This window comes from Pinus tabuliformis, chromosome 4_1, assembly GCF_031772625.1.
Source record: "Pinus tabuliformis cultivar Carrire ecotype Pingquan chromosome 4_1, CPIR1, whole genome shotgun sequence".
Taxonomy (NCBI): Eukaryota; Viridiplantae; Streptophyta; class Pinopsida; order Pinales; family Pinaceae; genus Pinus; species Pinus tabuliformis.
In genome coordinates this window covers 478,290,135-478,311,841 of record NC_142303.1, presented here as the reverse complement: position 1 = coordinate 478,311,841, position 21,707 = coordinate 478,290,135, and the positions used below count along the sequence as shown (strand labels likewise).

At 36.4% G+C, this 21,707-nt stretch overlaps 1 protein-coding gene across 1 annotated transcript; it reads left to right on the top strand.

The window, feature by feature from the left end:
* The first annotated feature begins 2,163 nt into the window (after positions 1–2,163).
* Positions 2,164–9,505, top strand: LOC149176563 (uncharacterized). The gene is made up of 4 exons (XM_089419942.1): positions 2,164–2,322; positions 2,509–2,835; positions 8,434–8,584; positions 8,789–9,505. Exons 1-4 carry the CDS (start codon positions 2,269–2,271, stop codon positions 9,310–9,312), a joined length of 1,056 nt encoding a protein of 351 aa, XP_089276068.1. The 5' UTR covers positions 2,164–2,268; the 3' UTR covers positions 9,313–9,505.
* Positions 9,506–21,707: the final 12,202 nt, after the last annotated feature.

Genomic DNA, 21,707 nt, shown 5'->3' with positions numbered 1-21,707 from the left:
CAGAGATATATAATCAGTATGTAGAGCCATTACATATTGCATAAGCTATGGAGACATTTACAAAATCCTATTGTACAGAGAATATGTTTGCTTTATTTATGCATTTCACTGTACAAGTTCTGGTTAACAAACGAGTTTTTGGAGAAGTAAGATTTCATTTTTGTTTTGTTTTGCCTTTTAGTTTCCTTGAAATATTGCTATTTCTCTTAGATCAGGTGAATTTACATACAAAAATTGTTTGACACACCTGATATATGTTATGGTCAAGAGCGCCTGGCTAATCTGCATTTGAATATGGCATAGGCACCTTCTGCAGACTAACAGATTACAGGTAGCGATCCCCACAGCCGCTCAGTCGCAGCCGAACCGACTGAGATCACAGGTTGAAGAGACGGCTCAGTCGCAGCCGAACCGACTGAGATCACAGGTAGCGATCCCCACAACCGCTAAAGGTAGCTAGAGCCAGCTTTTTTCGAGTTTCTTTCTTCCCGCTGCCAAAGCCGTAGACGATAAGGGGGGTGAGTCTGTCTCAGCGAGAGAGATAGGTTCTTCCTTTTCTGTCTCGGCATCTACATATAGCTTTGAGTCTGCATAGTAGATCTCGCATAGTCTACATAGAGATAGGTTCTTCCTTTTCTATCTCGGCATCTACATATAGCTTTGAGTCTGCATAGTAGATATAGCCACCGAGGTGTTACAAAATAACCAGATGGCAGTGTCAAAGTACCAGATGGCAGTGTCATGTAACCAGATGGCAGTGTCACAACAAGCAATCAACCAACTTTGATATTGCATTCGGTTGCATTCAGTACCTCCCATAGCATTTAATGCTTCGAACTAATACTAACATTAGTTTAACACTTTCAAAATGAAAATAAAATGTAAATGAAACCGATGAATATAATGAATATGGTATATAGTTTGGCCTCCCCGCCTCGGGAAGAGGCCAAATAACACGGTAAATTACAATGTACTAAAAAACTTTCAATATACACTATTAACTGCGATTAAGAAACAACTCACTAAGCAGGTTAACTAATGCTAGCATCGAGGTTTTCGATTACTATAGTCCTTGGCCATTGCCAGATGGCAGGGACTAATAAACATGCACAGCAAAAGATAATACTATATTAATGATGCTTCCACCTTTATCACCGAAAGCTAGATTCTTCCCTCACATGCCTCCTTACCCTTTTTTTTATGGATTTCCTATGGCTACAATTTTCTTTTAGAATTTTTAAAAAAATCAATACGAAAATTGTCCAAAATTGTGTTAAAGGTTAAGAGCCTTTAAAAGAGAACAATATAAATCCAAGCAATTTTTTTGCTCTTATGATTTCTTTTATAGGATATCTTCACCAATCGACTTCTTTTTCCTTTTTATTCCGATTAATAACTCATATTTATACCCGAGGAATGAATTTAAGATAGTTAGTTGCTAAAGTCAAGGTGTATGAAGATTCCATAATTTTCATTCCTAATGAATAATAATTGAAAACTCGATAATGAATTTAAGATAGTTAGTTGCTAAAGTCAAGGTGTATGAAGATTCCATAATTTTCATTCCTAATGAATAATAATTGAAAACTCGATCCCATTTTGTCAAAGTGTCTCAAATCTTTTTACGCAAATTCCAACTACTTTTACTGATTCAGACAATTCCTCCGCCTCGGTATCCTTTTCATTTCTGAGGAGCACAACAATTTTTCCTCACCCTCTTCTCTCTTATCTTTATTAAAACAAACGTGCTGATCGTTACTGGAAATTTTGATGTGTCACATGAGAAAAACATCTCTTGCATTCTTTTTCCATACAAACTCTACAAGTTATGGGGTTCACATTACACGTGCATCTCTCAAAAAATATCTAGTGAAAAATCCAAGAACTTCTTCAATATTGAAGGGAATATTAAAAAAAAAAACAAAAACAAAACAAAGCATTGGGAAATTGACACCTGAAAACACGTAGCCAAAATAATCTAAAAGCCAGTGCTGTGTAATGATCAGAGGGCCTGATTGATATTTTAAACGGATATGGAGACTGATAATGTTATTGTATCGTTAGGTTCAGGAGGAGGCGGCACGTTACATAGCAAACATGTGGTTGACATGCACGCAGCAACGTGTTTGTAGGAACACAAGAAACAATGCCAAGTAAGAGAGTCGATGACGAGACTGATTAAATAGGAAGTTGATGTCCATTCCAGGCAACAATTGTAACGTTGCAACAACTGGTTAGGCGAAGAAGAATTAACTTGCTGTTTTTACAATGGGCGAGGGCGAAGAAATAAAGACACGAGAGGACCCCAAAGTTGAGATTCAGGTAAAATCCTTGTATTTTTTTCATGAATGGTTGCTTGAGACAACTGTGGCAGTTTGAGCTTTTATGGAATTTTGATTTAAGATTTCATTAAAGTGTTTAGGGAATGAATTTTGATGTAAGAATTCACTAAAGTGTTCAGGGAATTTTGATGTGAGATTTCATTGAAGTGTTTCAATTTTGGCATAGGAACGAGGCGAGATATTTTTCTTCTATAGGCCCAAGGTCAATAAGGAGGAAGCGCACAGCCCAGATGATGTACAGAGAATGTACATTGTTCTCAGGCCGGAGTCTGGAGAAAGGAGGGAGGAGGGGAAGCAGTCCCCAGACTCTGGAAAGGAGGGTAAGTTCAAGAAATCTTCTGAGAGTGAAGCCCAAGAAGAAGAAGCCAGTGAAACCCAACAAAAGGGTAGTGAAGCTCAAGGTGGTGGCAATGAGGCCCAAGAAAAAGAGAGTGGAGATGCTAAGGCAAGTGGACATGAATCCAATGATCGCCAGGGAGGGCATGGAAGTGAGGTATGTAGAAAATTAGGTCTATTCTGTCACTTCCTTTTGATAAAATTTATGTCTTTGCTATCATTTGATTTTGATAGAATTTTGGTATTTGCTACCATTTCGGATTGATAAAATTTAACCTCTAGCATTTACTCTATTTCCATTGGGGTCTATAGGGTTGGTTTCAGTCTTGCCATTGTCTGGTAAGTTGCGAGGGGTTGCAGGCTCTATTGGTTAATGGGGTGAGTCGTTTTGTGTTGGGAATTATGGGTGTTGCTGTGTTGTTGTCTTTGCATTTATTCATATGACTTAATTCTTTCATTTCTGTCATTTTTCTCCCCATAAAAAGGTTTTTGGGTTTGAGCTTTGGGCTGGGGACTGGGTGTTGGGGTTTGTTTTTCATTCCTTCCCCTGGAATCTCGAGATTTTTGGTAGGAAACTATGTTTCCATAACGATGAAAGTCAAGCATACGCTTATTTCGGTGGACCCCTACTGGGAGACCATATAAAAATTGGCGGGCTTTTAATATTTTGATACCCAAAAATTTCTCCAAGAGAATGTTTTCCATCATTTTTGTTTATATATAATATGAAATTCCATCATTTTCGTTTATATAAAATAATCATAGGAATAAAATGATGTGAAAAAAATAATCATAGGAATAAAATGATGAGATTTTCAACTAAATGTACATTATAGCCACTTGTTCTTATGTTTAAATTATGATAATTCTATCTCTATATCTTCTCTTTGAAAGATATGAAATGATTTCCTAGCCTTGACTCAAACAAAATGATACAATGACCTTTTGTTAGCCTTAACTACAATCTGTATGAACTTTTGATCAAGTTGTCTCAGTCTCACTGTTTTCTTGAACGCTCCTCTATGAACTTTTGATCAGTCTCACTGTTTTCTTGAACGCTCTTCTATATTCTAAGATATAGTCTCCATGTGACTTTTTCTTAGCCTTAACTCCAACCTATAGGATCTCTCATGAACTGATACAATGACCATTTGTTAGCCTTAACTCCAATCTATATGAACTTTAGTTCTAGTTGTCTTGGTCCCCCTTTTTTTATTACACGCTTTTCCATATTCTAGTTCTTATTTTTAAAATATGAAAATTCTATCCCTATATCTTGTGTTTAAAATATATGAAACGAAATGATACAATGACCTTTTCTTAGCCTTGAACGAAATGATACAATGACCTTTTGTTAGCCTTAACTAAAATCTATATGAATTTTAGATCTAGTTGTCTTAGTCTATGTTTTCTTGAACGATCTTCTATATTCTAAGATATAGTCTCCATATGACCTTTTCTTAGCCTTGAACGAAATGATACAATGACCTTTTGTTAGCCTTAACTAAAATCTATATGAATTTTAGATCTAGTTGTCTTGGTCTATGTTTTCTTGAACGATCTTCTATATTCTAAGATATAGTCTCCATATGACTTTTTCTTATCCTTAGCCTTAACTCTAACCTATAGGATCTCCACATGAAATGATACAATGACCATTTGTTAGCCTTAACTCCAATCAATATGTTTTCTTAAACGATCTTCTATATTCTAAGATATAGTCTCCATATGACTTTTTCTTATTCTTAGCCTTAACTCTAACCTATAGGATCTCCACATGAAATGATACAATGACCATTTGTTAGCCTTAACTCCAATCAATATGAACTTTAGTTCTAGTTTTCTTGGTCTCTCTTTTTTCTTGCACGCTTTTCCATGTTCTAAGATATACTGTCCATATGACTTTTTCTTAGCTTCAACCCCAACCTATAGGAACTTATGAAATGATACAATGACCATTTGTTAGCCTCAACTCCAATCAATATGTTTTCTTAAACGATCTTCTATATTCTAAGATATAGTCTCCATATGACTTTTTCTTATTCTTTCAGCCTTAACTCCAATCAATATGTTTTCTTAAACGATCTTCTATATTCTAAGATATAGTCTCCATATGACTTTTTCTTATTCTTAGCCTTAACTCACCTATAGGATCTCCACATGAAATGATACAATGACCATTTGATTAGCCTTAACTCCAATCAATATGAACTTTAGTTCTAGTTTTCTTGGTCTCTCTTTTTTCTTGCACGCTTTTCCATATTCTAAGATATACTGTCCATATGACTTTTTCTTAGCTTCAACCCCAACCTATAGGAACTTATGAAATGATACAATGATCCTGTGTTTGCATTAATTCCTGTCTATATGAACCTATGAACCTTAGATCTAGCTGTCTTAGTCTGTCTTTTTCTTGCACGTTCTCCTATATTCTAAGATATGATGTCCATATTACTTTTTCTTGGCTTTAACTCCAACCTACAAGAATTTAGTTATAATAATGATTTTCCATACATGGTCTCCTATATGCTTAACATATTTTCGATGGTACGAAGATGTAAATCTCAGAATACATGTTCTTTATCATCTTCTTTCTCCTGCAAATCAATTCACATTGCCCCTGTATTGGTTCTTTTTTCCTTTGTTGTATACCAGCAAACTTTTCCCATGCTCACATTTCTTGTATACCAGCTAACTTTTCCCATGCTTACATTTCTTGTATACCAGCAAGGACCTATTAGCAAACAATTTACCCATCTTAATTTTCTTTTCATATTGGGCCTGCATAACAGATCCTGCAAATCTATACATCTTTCCCTGAATAAATCAGCTAGCCATACTTTCGTTGCATATGGCAGAGATCTTTTAAACCTTAAAGAGTTCATATTTAAGATTGACCCAAACCTTAAATAGTTTGAGTTCCATCTTCATAGTTAAGATGGACCTATTTAAATACTTAAAATAATTAATATTTTAATTTGAGCCCATCCATAATTAAGATGGGCTTATGCCCGTTCATAAAATAGTTTGAACTGTTTATTGTACCAGAAAATAATTACTTTGAGTCCATAATTAAGATGGACTTATGCCAGGGCATAAAACAGTTTGAACTCTTTTTATTGTACCATAGAGCGAGCTGCTCTTATGCTCACACAACCAATTCAAGCTATTGTGCCAGGTAGCTAGCTGCTCTTATACAACCAATTTATCCATCTTAATCACTTAGAGGTATCAATTTTTTTCATAGTGGGCCTGCATAACAGTTCCTGCAAATCTATACATCTTTCCCTGAATAAATCAGTTAGCCATACTTTCGTTGTATATGGCGGAGATCTATTAAAACTTAAAGAGTTCATACTTAGCTAGCCATACTTTCGTTGTAGATGGCGGAGATCTATTAAACCTTAAAGAGTTCATACTTAGATTGACGCAAACCTTATAGTTTTGAGTTAGTTTGAGTTCGAGTTCATAGTTAAGATGGACCTATGCCATGGACCTATGCCAGTACTTAAAATAATTAATTTGAGTCCATAATTAAGATGGACTTATGCCCGTGCATAAAATAGTTTGAAATCTTTATTGTACCAGAAAATAATTATTTTGAGTCCATAATAATTGTCCATAATTAAGATAGACTTATCCCAGTGCATAAAATAGTTTGAACTCTTTTTATTGTACCAGAGAGCGAGCTGCTCTTATGCTTATACAACCAATTCAACGTATTGTGCCAGGTAGCTAGCTGCTCTTATACAACCAATTCAAGTTTTTAAGACAGACCTTAACACAGGGCATTATTAACATATTCATCATTAAAAATGAACCTGAGCTAGTGCATGAAATAATTTAAAAAGAGTAGTTTTATAAAGATTATTTCCTATACCTAACAGCAATTTTATGAAGTCTTTGCTATACCATAGAGCTAACTTCTTTTAAGAGTCCGGGTTAGGAGATGTCTCCTTTTTCAAGAAAATGACCAAACAAGGTAGCATAAAACCTTTAAACCCTATTAGTTTGACTTTACCACAGAAAAGGTTCGTAGTAGTGTGACAGGATAGACCTGCATAACTAATGATTGAAATAAAAAAATCAGACTTCAAGTTGATTTCCCTCTTTTTCTCCAAGAACATCTTATGAGTTTAATGCCATGAACTGGAAGTATGAATTTTCGCCATAAGCTTGAGAAGAACTGGAAGTATGAATTTTCTCTCATAAGCTTGAGAAGAATTTTTGTTTCTGAGCTATAAGCTTGAGAAGAATTTTCGTTTTTGAGCTACGTAGTCATTCAAGAACTGGATATTCATATAATATATTTGTATTCTTATCTGATTACTTTTTTGAACTACTTACTCTTTCAAGAACTAAGTGGCTTTCTTCTCTGATTAGTCATTCAAGATTACTTTTTTGAACTACGTAGTCATTTAAGAACTAAGTGGCTTTCTTCTCTGATTAGTCATTCAAGAACTAGATATTCATACAATAAATTTGCTTTCTCATTTCCTTTTAGAACTAAGTTGTCATTCAAGAGCTAAGTGGCACCCTCTTAAAACTCTCTTTTTCTTTTCTCAAAATATATTTTGAGCTTTTGAGTCCTACTTCAATGCCATGAAATGGAAGTATAATTCTTATCTGATTACTTTTTTGAACTAAGTAGTCATTCAAGAACTAACCGGCTTTCTTCTCTTAAATTAGTCATTCAAGAACTAGAAATTCATACAATAAACTTGCTAACTGGCTTTCTTCTCTTAAATTAGTCATTCAAGAACTAGATATTCATACAATAATCTTAAATTAGTCATTCAAGAACTAGATATTCATACAATAAACTTGCTTTCTTAGCACTCTCTTTTTCTTTTCTCAAAATATATTTTGAGTTTTTGAGTCCTACTTCAATGCCATGAAATGGAAGTATAATTCTTATCTGATTACTTTTTTGAACTAAGTAGTCATTCAAGAACTAACGGGCTTTCTTCTCTCAAATTAGTCATTCAAGAACTAGATATTCATACAATAAACTTGCTTTCTTATTTCGTTTTTGAACTAACTTATCATTCAAGTTCTAAGTGGCACCCTCTTAGAACTCTCTTTTTCTTTTCTCAAAATATATTTTGAGTTTTTAGAGTCTACTTCAATGCCATGAAATGGAATTATAGTTCTTATCTGACTACTTTTTTGAACTAAGTAGTCATTCAAGAACTAACTACTTTTTTGAACTAAGTAGTCATTCAAGAACTAACTGGCTTTCTTCTCTTAAATTAGTCATTCAAGAACTAGATATTCATACAATAAACTTGCTTTCTTATTTCGTTTTTGAACTTTATCATTTAAGTTCTAAGTGGCACCCTCTTAGAACTCTCTTCTTCTTTTCTCAAAATATATTTTGAGTTTTTAGAGTCTACTTCAATGCCATGAAATGGAAGTATAATTCTTATCTGATTACTTTTTTGAATTAAGTAATCATTCAAGAACTAAGTGGCTTTCTTCTCTGATTAGTCATTCAAGAACTATAGATATTCATTCAATAACTTTGCTTTCTTATTTTGTTTTTGCAGTTGTCATTCGTATTCTAAGTGGCACCCCCTTAGAACTCTCTTTTTCTTTTCCCAAAATATATTGAGTTTTTGAGTCTGCTTCAATGCCATGAAATGGAAGCATAAATTGCTTGAAAAGATTGAAAAGCTTTTTATCCTGGGACCTGCAATATATAGCTAGATATTCATACATTGTATTTCTGTATTTTTCTGATTCGTTTTTGAAGAAAATAGTCATTCAAGAGAGGCCGTTGTTAAGGTTCATCGTGATGGGCCGCAAGAGCCTCCCTGACCCCTCCAAGAGGACTAGGCCTTACTGGGGTTTTGTGGAAATCGTCACAACAAGCATTGAAGACATAAAGAAAGCCCTCTCAGAAGGTATATATCTGCAATCAAGCATAAAGAACCATAACATCATTAATATACTCGATAACATTTTTCTTTCATTCAAAGTTCTTGTCTGAATTTTTCTTTCATTCGAAGTTCTTGTCTGCATTTTTCTTTCATTCAAAGTTTTTCTCTGAAATTTCCAATACTTGTAGACCAGTTTAATAGGGGCCTATGAATGCTCTGTATGTGCAGAGCAATACGAGACAGCTACCCGGGGAACGAGGTTGAAACCTGCTGCGAGGCCTCTGGCCGAAGGCGTGTACCGAATCCTGCGACACCACCCAACTGACTCGAAGAAGGGATTGCATACCCACCTGGTTTACAAGCTGGAGCTCCCTCGTCCCGAAGGGAAACATGAGCCTCAAGACTCTTTGAACGTGGAACCCGAGGGGTCCTTTATCATACAGATCAAGAACCCAGAGAAGGCCGCGCCACCATCTGCAGGTCTTCAGAGCAAACGAAAGGCGACCTTCCCTGCACACTTACAGGGGCGCATCGGCTCGTACCGCTTTGTGGCTGCAGATCCTCCCGACTTCCTCAACTACGAGGGCTGTGAATTCCTTCTCATTTCTGCCTCGGATGACATCGATGCAGAGCTTGGATTGGACGTGAAGACCGAAGATGGGGATGCTAATTGCAAGCCATGCTCTGATCTTGTCAACATGTTCGGTGAAACTTCAACTATCAAGCCTCTTATTGAGGGCACATGGGCCTAACTTAGTCTGCAGTTTAGTCACCTAGTTGTATTGAAGAAAGTATCACTTACTCTGGAAAAGCACAGGTGTTTTTGTTTCTGTCTGTTCAAGATTTTGTTTTGGGGCTTATTTTGGAGTGTATAGCAGTACTATGGTTTTTTTCCCTTGGAATAAAATTGCACGGTTGGGTTCACAATACTGAACTTTTGTTTGAGATGGGCATTGCGGTTATTGAAAATAACACATAAATTTCTATTGTAAAATATTCGATCCTTTGCCTTTCCAAACTCATACTAACCATGTCTGTCCGAACTTTATAGGATTATTCTTTTTTAATAAATAAAAAGAATTTTTGTTAGCAGGAGTAACAATCTCATGTTTCTTCCTTGATTCCCCAAAAGCATTTCAATCTTAAATATTATTTTTAACATAGGAGCTTTTCAATCCCAAAAACCATTTTTATTTGTCCGAATTTTATAGGATTATTCTTTTTTAATATCTTAAATATTATTTTTAACATAGGAGCTTTTCAATCCCAAAAACCATTTTTATTTGTCCGTTGTCCGAATTTTATAGGATTATTCTTTTTTAATAGATAATAAGATCTTTTGTTAGTAGGAGTAACAATCTCATGTTTCTTCCTTTCCCCAGGAGCATTTCAATCTTAAATACTATTTTTAATATAGGAGCATTTCAATCCCAAATACCATTTTTATTTCCCCCAAGACCATTTCAATCCCGAATACCATTTTTAATTCCCCCAGACCATTTCAAATCCCAAATACCATTTTTAACATAAGACCATTTCCATCTGAAATACCATTTTTAATTCCCCCAATACCATTTCCATCCCAAATACCACATTTATTTCCCCATACCATATTTATTTCCCCAAGACCATTTCATTCGCCATTTCAATCGGTCATAAGACCATTTCAATCCCTTAGACCTTTTTAACACACCCCTATGGAACAATTCCATAGGACCATTTCAATTCCAAAAAACATTTTTAATTCGCCCAAGACAATTTTAATCCCAAATACCATTTTTAATTTCCAAGACCATTTCAATCCCAAATACCATTCTCGACATAAGACCCTTTCAATCCCTTAGACCTTCGGTCCCAAGTACCATTTTTAACATAAGACCATTTGAATCCCTTAGACCTCTTTAACACACTAATATGGAACAAAAATCCCAGAGCGCATTACAACACACCAGTATGGAACAAATGATAAGACCATTTCAATCCCGACCTCTTTAACACACTAATATGGAACAAATCCCAGAGAGCATTACAACACACCAGTATGGAACAAATGATAAGACCATTTCAATCCCAAATACCATTCTCGACATTAGACCACTTCAATCCCTTAGACCTTCAGTCCCAAGTAGCATTTCTAACATGAGACCATTTCAATCCCTTAGACCTTCAGTCCCAAGTAGCATTTCTAACATGAGACCATTTCAATCCCTTAGACCTCTTTAACACACAAGTATGGAATGGAACAAATCCCAGGGAACATTACAACACACAAGTATGGAACAAATTGTTTATATGGTCTGAAGTCTCAACCGTTCTCATATAATAAAGGAATAGACATGGCACCTCACATATACATAGGAATAATAAATTGGGGATTACATAATCTAGTTATTTCCAAATTGTTTATATGGTCTGAAGTCTCAACCGTTCTCATATAATAAAGGAATAGACATGGCACCTCACATATACATAGGAATAATAAATTGGGGATTACATAATCTAGTTACAGCACATCAGAGCATAGAGTTGCCTCATACCTATATGGCCATCAAATATCAGTTTACGTAATTTATTCAATTCTTTGTATGTCCGTCAGGATCGGATCAACATTAGGATAATAGCCATCAGTATCAGTTTTCGTAGTTTATTGAATTCTTTAATGGCCATCAGGATCAGATCATGAGGATCAGCTCAACGTAATTAGAGCAAAGTCGACCATTGCATAGCTTATTAATTTTTATGTGTCCAATCCAAGTCATAATTTTATTGAATTCTTTAATGGCCATCAGGATCAGATCATGAGGATCAGCTCAACGTAATTAGAGCAAAGTCGACCATTGCATAGCTTATTAATTTTTATGTGTCCAATCAAGTCATAATTTTTTTTATATGTTCAATCCCAACCATTGCTTGGTTTATTTATTCAATTCTCCATATGCTCATCAGAAATCATAATTTATTTTTTTCAATTATATAAACTATTCAATTAACTACAAGCTTATCAGGGATCAAATTTGATGACATAATTTATTTATTCAATTCCCTATATGCTCATCAGGGATCATGATACATTAAATCTCCACCTCTACCAGGGATTATATGCTCATCAGGGATCATGATACATTAAATCTCCATCATCAGGGATCATGATACATTAAATCTCCACCTCTACCAGGGATTATATGCTCATCAGGGATCATGATACATTAAATCTCCATGGTCCTTTACCAGGGATCAAATTTGATGACATCATTGATATCCATGATATATTAAATCGGATCATGATACATTAAATCTCCATGGTCCTTTACCAGGGATCAAATTTAATGACATCATTGATATCCATGATATATTAAATCTTGATGCATCAAATTTGATGACATCATTGATATCCATGATATATTAAATCCTCATGGTCCTTTATCAGGTATCTAATTTGATGACATCATAGATATACATGGCCCTTTCGCCCCTCTAGAGAGTCCTTTTTACTTAATTCAGTTTTCTAAATTGGTGAAATCTTCATGGTCATTCGGCACTCCAAAGAGTCCTTTATTTATACAATTCTTTTGTCTTCTTGATAAAATCAACCGTTACATGGTTTATTATTTTTCTATATGCCCAATGCCAGGTTTATTTATCCAATTCTCTATATCATCAAGAATCAAATTATTATTTTTCTATATGCCCAATTCCAGGTTTATTTATCCAATTCTCTATATCATCAAGAATCAAATTTCTTCACATCTATATTGTCATCAGTGACCGAATTGATCACAATGGAAATCTCCATGGTCCTTTGACCGAATTGATCACAATGGAAATCTCCATGGTCCTTTGGCCCTGTCCAGGGATCAAATTGATCACACTGGAAATGAATTTCTTCACATCTATATTGTCATCAGTGACCGAATTGCAAACATTGGAAATCTCCATGGTCCTTTGGTCCCGTCCAGTGATCAAATTGATCACACTAGAAATCTTCATGGTCCTTTTGCCCAATTTTTCTATCTTATGGCCAATCCCTATCATTGCAATTTGTTTATTCAATTGTCTCTGTGGTCAAGCATTGCATAATCCCAATCATTGCAATTTGTTTATTCAATTGTCTCTGTGGTCAAGCATTGCATAGTTTATTCAATTCTCTCTATGGTCAAGCATTTGCATAGTTTATATATTCAATTCTCTCTTATATGGTGATCAGGGATCAAATTCGATGTTGTTTTAAACTTTCATGGTCCTTTGTAAATAAATTCTCTCCATCATCACGGATCAAATTTGATAACCTTTCAAATCTTCATGGTCCTCTGGCCCTCCAAAGAGTCCTTTCATGTTTCATATTCGAAATATTCATGGCCATAAGAGTTTCTTACCTTTTCAAAAGTCGTCCGGCCTTCAAAGAGTCCTTTACATTAAGTAACCCCAAGGATCCCTTATTTTTTTTAACATCTTCAAATTTTTTTTTTAACATCTCCAAATTGGAAGTCTACATGGCCCCTTCAATACGTCTACCACTACAACTATAATAATTGAAGCACTATACCTTTACAGGGATCATACTTGAAATTTTGATGACCCTCAATGATCCTTACCTTCTTTTACCTATTCAATTTTAAAGTCTTCAATATTCCACCCATACAAATTTCAAACCTTTCCAAATTTCACGTCTTCAGTACTCCATTTTTGCTCAAACCTTTCCAAATTTCAAGCCTTCTTTTACCTTACTAAACCTTCTTTTTCCTTGTCAATCCTTTCGAAATTTTAGATTTTAATATATTTTGAAATTTGAGGTATTCATGGCCACAAATAGTCCTCCCCCTCAACATCAAAATGCGAATTTGATGTCTTCATGGTTCCTTACTAAACCTTCTTTTTCCTTGTCAATCCTTTCGAAATTTTAGATTTTAATATATTTTGAAATTTGAGGTATTCATGGCCACAAATAGTCCTCCCCCTCAACATCAAAATGCGAATTTGATGTCTTCATGGTTCCTCAAATTTGAGGTAGTCATGGCCTTGAACAGTCCTCCACCTCGTCATCAAAATTAAAAGTTGATATCCTCATGGTCCTTAGGTAGTGGTTACTTTTGTAATTTATTCAGCAGTGATTTTTTTTTTTTTTTTTTTATACTTTATTCAATAGTGGTTTATCTTTTTTATATTTTTATACTTTATTCAATAGTGGTTTATCTTTTATATTTCCGCTGAAAGGCGTTTTCGTTTTCTTTGTGAGATTGGGTGGACAAAGACGGTTCACCCCACCCAATCCTAGTGCTTTATTTTCACCTTTCAAACCAAGTATATTTTGACACATTCGGTTAAATTTTGCAGATTTTTAGGAATGAATCCATCGTCCTTGCGGACGTTTATGAACCCATCGTACTGGATTGCTCATCTCAAAAATGGGCGGAGAATCTTGTCTTCGTTAATAGAATCCACAGAGTAGCTAGCACGGTAGGTCGTCGAGATCAAATCGACGGACTGGATCGAAAATTGAGCTTACGCGGACTGGATTGGAAACTAACTTAGCGCAGTCAATGTTTGAGTGGCGGGGCGGAAACCACAGTTGTGATGGCGAGGTCGAAGTTTTGATCCCTGCAGACAACAGGCTCTTGAGAGATTTGGTGTTCTTGCAAGGCTTGGCAGCAAGGGTCAGGGTTTCTTGAGCCGGAAGAAACCTGTTTCGTCTTCAAAGATGGATCCTTGGCAATAACATTGGAGTTCACCGCAATCAAATCTGAAACTACTAGATTGCTATTAGGAATCGTAAGCTTACGAAACTGAAAAGGAAGAAGCCATGGTTTCATGTTGGAGGTTAGCGTTGTCGTGTTGCTATTGGAGATGGTACCCTAGGTGCCTCCCAAGCTCGACAATCTCACTGTGGGTGGGTCATCGATCGCTACGACATCGAGGGCAACAATCACCTCTTTGGCCTCTTCTTCGTACCTGCATTGCCCACGAGTTCATCTTGACCGACAGGTCTCTGGTCAGGGCCACCACTAACAATCAGTATTTTGATCTCTTCTATGGGGTGCCATGGTCGCAGGGCTCCATAGGCTTGCTTGGAGGAGCCGAGTTTTAGCTCACTCCAATCAGTTCACTTTTGCTAGCGTTCTCTCCATAGGCTTGCTTGGAGGAGCCGAGTTTTAGCTCACTCCAATCAGTTCACTTTTGCTAGCGTTCTCCTTGGATGTGCTAATCTAGGAGCCCTATGACACGGTAAGAAGTTCTACAAAGACATAATTGGAAGAGGGTTATGTCCAATGTGTTTGTGGCAAGTGCTCTCATAGACATGTAATCTATAATGGAAAATGCGGGGGTTTGAAGGATGCGTTAATATTGTTAAAACATATATATGGAAGCAATATAGTATGAATGATAAGCATGAGAGTACATCTATTATTGATATCATATATATTTATAATACATAAGAGTGACCCTTGGTTTCATATTCCAAGTGGTTCCTTTGACTCTCTTTGGTTGTTCAGCTTCCACACCAACTCTTAGAGGATTAGGTGTCCAACATTCCCCCCTTAATCCGAAGAGTTATATATGAGTCCAAGAAGAGAGCTGTAATACAAAATGTGAAAAAATGCATGGTAGCACTAGGCTGAATGTGCTCTCTGAAATGTTCGTATCAAGGAAGGTGGTTTAAAGATGACCACTAACACTGGAATGCTTAGTGCAGTTCCCAGAACTTTTCCAGGTCTGACAAGAAGCTGAGGTCTTCTGCGAGAGGAAGTGCCTCTGATGGTTTGAAGAGGGAAACCGTCAACCTTGAAAGAAAGGTCTCACCCCGCATTAAAAAAGAGAACATCAACCTAAAAAGGGAGGTCTCATCCTGTGATGGTTTAAGGATGACCATTAACTCTGGAATGCTTAATGCAATTCCTAGAACTCTTCCAAAACTGGAAAGACGCTGAAGTCTTCTGTTAGAGCAAGTGTCCCCAGTTCTTTGAAAATGCATCACCAATCGAAGGCATGCTCAGGGGCATCTTTGTTTCTGACTACAACTCTGAATCTTGTATCGCAGGTTGTCGCTCAAGCTCGCTTGATGTGGCTTTGAAGCTTGTAGATGACCATCACTTTCCCTCCTGTCAGATACAAGGTGAAATGATGGAGAAAACTCAACTACAAGACTGTTCAATACTCTAGAACAAGTTCTGACATATGACTAAAATATCTTCTTGGTTGTTGAGGCCCATTGCCAAGAAGCGATCCATCCAAGATGAATCTTTGTTCTTGCAGGAATCTTGTTTTTGAAGCATTTCTTTGAAGAATGACTAGTTTTATGATAGTGCTTACATGGATGAAGATCAAAACAATGATCTTTCATATGGCCAACTTGGTCACAATGTTGGCATTTAACAACTTTTGACTGCGAATGTGAAGGAGCATAATCTAGAACACGTGAAGGTGAAGTCTTATGAAGAAATCCTACACTCTGAAATTTGATGGGGTTGGAATAGTTTAGAATATGAAAGGACATATCCTTGTCATATCCAAGACCAGTGTTATGCTTGTTATGGACAAGTTTTTCCCAAAGTCTGATGACCGACTTGGGAAGTGTAGGTTGAATTTTTGCATCTGCATGTAACTCTGTTGCTTCATTGGGTACTAAATCTAAATGAACTTCAACAATATTTACTTGCTATTGATGGGAGTTTATCTCAATGTTTTGAACAGAATGATGCTTACGATGTTGTAGCTCTTCTTGTTGTAACTTTCTCTCAAGTTGCAAAAACTTAATAGTTTCTTGTGCATGTTGTAAAGATGTTTGAATATCTCTGAGAGTGTCTTTGTTGACTTCAACTGTGCTTCCACCAGTAGATAAGATTAGAGTGCTTAATAACTCTAATAATCCATTATTTTTCTCCATTATTCAAACAATCAAATCAACAAATGACCAAAAATGCATTTGTAGAAACAATAATGGTTTTAGAAAATTAATCTTCCAACTTTTCAACAAGAATCAAGGCATTTTTTTTTTTCAAGGAGTATTTGATTGCTTACAAGGATATTTTTACAGCAGGGAAAAGTCACCTTATCTCCTCCCTTAAGGACAAAACCTCTGAAATCCTATTTTAGTATGAGTTCTGAAGTGATAAATCTGACCCATGTTCAACTTTCCTCAGACACAATTTTTGGACCTCTGTCTGCTCCTTTTACACAGAAAATTAGTCCACGACACAGTGACTTAGCTGAATGTACACACCCAAAATACAAGTGTTTCCTCCCTAAACAGTGAGTTGATACACAATCGGAAACAAGGTTTTTCTTGTAGGTATATTGCTCCTTTATGTGCTTACTCACCCAGAAATCTTGGCCTCCTCCTACTGCAATCTCAGCGTGTACCCAAGCATCAAGAAACGTGCTAAAAAAGGCTCGAAATTCACACTGAAAAACCCAGAAATCTGAGCAGTGACAAGCTTCGGTTCCTGTGCAAATTCTTTCCTTTTACCTCCACGATTTTAGCTGATAAATACACATAGCTCACCTTTCAGAAACATCACTACGATTCATCTATCATTTCAACCTTCTTGCCAGAAATATCGAAATGAAATTGGATCTTCACTACGCCATGTTTAACCTTGGAAGCATCGTTGAGGCCCCTTTAAAATACCATCATATATGACAATGCCTTTACATAACACTTCAATGCTTATGCTACGGTCCTTTTAAAAGAACACACCAAACCATATATATATGCACGACAGTCAACAAAGTGTTTAACGCACATACGACACCAATGTAGCTAACATAACTCGTGGATTTCAGAAATCTTTACGATATTTTAAACACAACATGGAAGTCTCATACCAAAGAAACATACGTTGTTATATAACTCATATGTAACATTGTAATTTCAACAAAACTTAGTGCATAGTCCATACGCATCAACAAAAGAAGAATACTCACGGTCTTCAACTCGATTTAACCAGCATTTCGGGCATACAAGTTGTGGTAGCAATAATAGAGTACAACATCAGCACCACCACCGTGCACCTCCACACAATCCCTGCTACCAAAACCATAGCCATACCCTGCTCTGCTTCTGCGACAATTTTTATTTTTGTGAGGAAAAAACTCGAACTCAAGATCTCAAGGAAGAGCTATCAGGCTACCGATTATCCAACGATCCAAACCTTTAAGGCAATGAAATGGTTGTCCTCAACCACGTGCAGAGCAATCAATTCGCTCGAGGTGGGCATTAATCAACAATCGCTCAAGGTATGGAGGTCGAAGGCACAGTTAGCTTGGACAAGTCGACATAAGACATATTAACAACAACTTTGAATAATAACAACTTTGTTATTTTGTTTATATTATAATGCACAATGCAACAGTTTTGCCCCAACGAGGCCACGACTATCAGAGGGTGGCATTTTCTGACACTATAATGCACACTGTAACAGTTCTGACGAGGCCCTGACTATGAGAGAGTGACATTTTCTGATACTATAATGCACACTCAATTCTCGCTTTATAAATGTTCCAAACAAGAATTCCAACGCAAGGCTTGAATGGAGCCCGGAAATGAACCATTGTACCGAAAGAATAAAGAGAGAGGATGTTGCAGAGAAAGAGCACTGGCAGTTGCAGAGAGCACCTAGAAATGAGAAGATGGATCTTTGACAGAGACCAAATTAGAGGAGCATTTGGTCAAGGGCGCAGTAAAGAAAAGGGTTTCTGACAAGAGGCAAATTTTGTGGAGTGTTAGAATCCCAATGGACGGGCACGGTGCACAATTAGAATGCTCAACTTATGTCAGTATATGATAGATTCAATATGGCAGAGGTGACATGCATAAAGGGGCCACAAAACCCATGGCTCAAATATGGGCAAACCAGAAACTCGACTGAAGCTCCAATACCATGTTAAACATATACATGGTAGCAACAAAGTATGAATGATAAGCATGAAAGTGCATCTATTATTGACATGATATACATTTATAATACATAGGAGTGACCCTTGGTTTCATATTCCGAGTGGTCCCTTGGACTCCCTTTGGCTGCTCAGCTTCCACACCAACCTTTAGAGGATTAGGCTTCCAACCAAAATGTTTGATAAAATGCCTCAACAAAATGTGGTGACTTGGAATTCCATGATCCTAGGATATGCATTGAACGACTGCATTGATGAAGCTATGAAATTCTTCGAGAGAATGCCCAAAATAAGTACATTGTCATGGAATTTGATGATTGCAGTGCATGCACAAAATGGGGATGTGGAAGAGGTTGCCAAACTTTTGGAGAAGATGCCTTGGCGAAATGTGGCTTCCTGGAATTTATTGATTACAAGATACGTGCAGAATGGGCGTGTTGAAGATGATGAGAAACTATTTCACTAAACGCTGTAGAAAAAAGTGATTTCCTGGAAGATAATGATTGTAGGTTATACAAAGAATGGTAACGTGGATGTGGCCCTAAAACTCTTCCAAAAAATGCCTCAACAAAATCTAGTCTCATGGAATACGCCGATCGCAAGACTTCAATAGAATGACCATGTTGATTATGCCCTTAAGCTCTTTCAACAAATGAAGTTGACAGGTGTAAAACCAAACTCTCTTAAGTTTGTTAGTGTTTTTCCTGCATGTGCCAACTTGACAGCTCTAGAGCATCGTAAGGAGGCCCATGAAGACACCATCAGAATTGGATCACACTTTGATGCCACTGTTAGCAACACCCTCATAGAGATGTATGCAAAATGTGGGTATACCGAGGTTTCACATACCGTTTTTGACAAAATGTCTGAACGAGTCACAAGTTCACGGAATGTGATGATTATGGGTTATGCTATAAATGGGTGTGGCCAAGAGGCTCCCCAAGTCTTTGAACAAATGCAACTCTCTGGTGTAAAGGAAAACTAGGCCACTTTTGTTGTTGTTTTGTTTGCCTGCCGCCATTCAATCATGGTGGATGATGGTTGCCGATTCTTTGATCTAATGAGTCGAGATTTTGACATTACACCTTTAGATGAGTACTATTGTTGCATGGTCGAACTTCTTGGTCATGCAGGGTAACTGGAAGAGGTAGAAAGCTTTATAAGAAAGATGCCTGTAAAACCTACCATCGTTGTTTGGAGGTCTTTGCTCAGTGCGTGTAGAACATATAACCATGTAGAAATGGGAGAACGTGTTGCAGAATACCTCTTTGAATTAGATCCGAATAATGTTGCACATTATGTGCTGCTTTCAAATATATATGTGACAACTGGCAAGTGGGATGGCGTACAAAAGCTATGAAACATGATGAAGGATAGGGGAGTAAAAAATATGCCAGCATATAGTTCGATTAAGAAGAATAACAAGGTTTATACTTTCCAAACATGACACATGCCGTGAAAGAATAGGATGAAAGCTTCTCTGTTAACCAATCGAGGAGTTTTCTATTATGAATAACCTGATCAATATAGCCTTATGGGTAACCGAACTGGGCCAGGAAGATCAACGTACCAATAATTTCATCTCTTGTCATGGCCTTAAGGCGTTTATATCCAAAAATTTACCTACTCCGACAACTTTGTTTTGTGTTCACCGTTTCTGGAGGACCTATGTTAGATCCAAGATATTTGTTACAAAGTAAATCATTACAACAATCATGCTTGGTTGGATGTTTAAACTTTACTATCTTGGATCTAAGTGATATTATTGTAGTTTAATGTTGTTGCTTCTTTGACAATGGATTTGGAGAGAATTTCTAATGTTATTTGATTTGATTATCAAGGCTATCAGGGAAATCGAGGTTAAGAATTCACTTTATTTGGAAAACAAGATTGAAGGATTTTCTATTCTATTTATAGTTTAGCAATGATTTTTTTGCACTTTTAGAGATGGTATTTGCATTAAGCAAAGTCTTTTGGTAGAAATCACATAAGAGAAATTTTTGGCTAACGCGTTTCGAACCAACAAGTGTGGTTCATCATCTGGTCGTGATGATGAACCACACTTGTTGGTTTGAAATTCGTCGGCCAAAAGTTTCTCTTATGTGATTTATACCGAAATAATTTGCTTAATTCATTATGGATCACAAAAGCTTGAATATGGCATTTGCATTTTGATTATTCTCCAAATATAAGGCAGTTGCCATTCCATTTATTAGAGTTTTAGCTCAAGCAGAATCTAGGGTTTGAAATGGAGATTGCAAACTTGCATAGTTATGAATGTTTGTTATTTTTGTAGAAAAATTAATGAAAACCCATGTATCTCAAGGCACAACATACCAATACACAGGAAAATATGCAATGTGTATTGAACATTTAAATCACAACTTGGAGATCAAATTAAGTTGATTTTTTGAAAGATTTTGAGAGCATAATTTCTTACAGTTCATTATCTGTCCTGTCAGCAGTGCTAATTCAAGGAGATTGCAACTTATTGGGAAGGGTGCCTCTTGTAGGTTGTGTGCCCCATGCATGCAAAACTCATTTTCTCTTCATGGTAATGCCTCATTACTGCATTATTTTCTCATGGTATCTTGTTTCAAGCATTTTCCTTGCAATTTGTCCTCTTATCAAGCAAATTGAAGGATTTATCACTTTGTATGTGCCAAGTAGGAGAGACACAGAAAGAAATTTACATTGACCTTAAGGATCTGGTTCTTCCAAGTTGAATCTACTATGTAAAATATTTTGAATGAGTTCCCACATATTTAAATGGTGAAGTTCAGCTTGTTAGGTGTTGTATATTTCAGGGGCTTTGTCTTCATAAATGCCCTTACTTGGTTTGAACATCTATTGCAGTGTCCTAGCATATTGGAATTCTCTTTGCAACATAGAAGCATATAGGGAGAAGGATATGGTGCCAACTGATGAAATTTTTTCTATGTACAGCTTGATCTGAAATATAATCTTTGTCAAAGACACATCCTTTCTCAATATAGGGGCCCAGGAGAATCAGTGACAGGGTCAAGTATAACCATTGCCTTTTCAAACTTGTAGTAACATTATTAAGGTCGACAAGTTTGGAGTCAAGGTGGCATATACTGAGCATTATTTGAGAATGATATGATGAATCCCAACCAAGTAATTTGCTCTAGCCCAACTGATTTTTGAATTTGAGTCATTTTGAAACCTGTTAAGTTGAATATGTTTGGAAAAGAAGTACCCTTCAAGGTATGAACAGGTAGATAATCCTTCACACCAA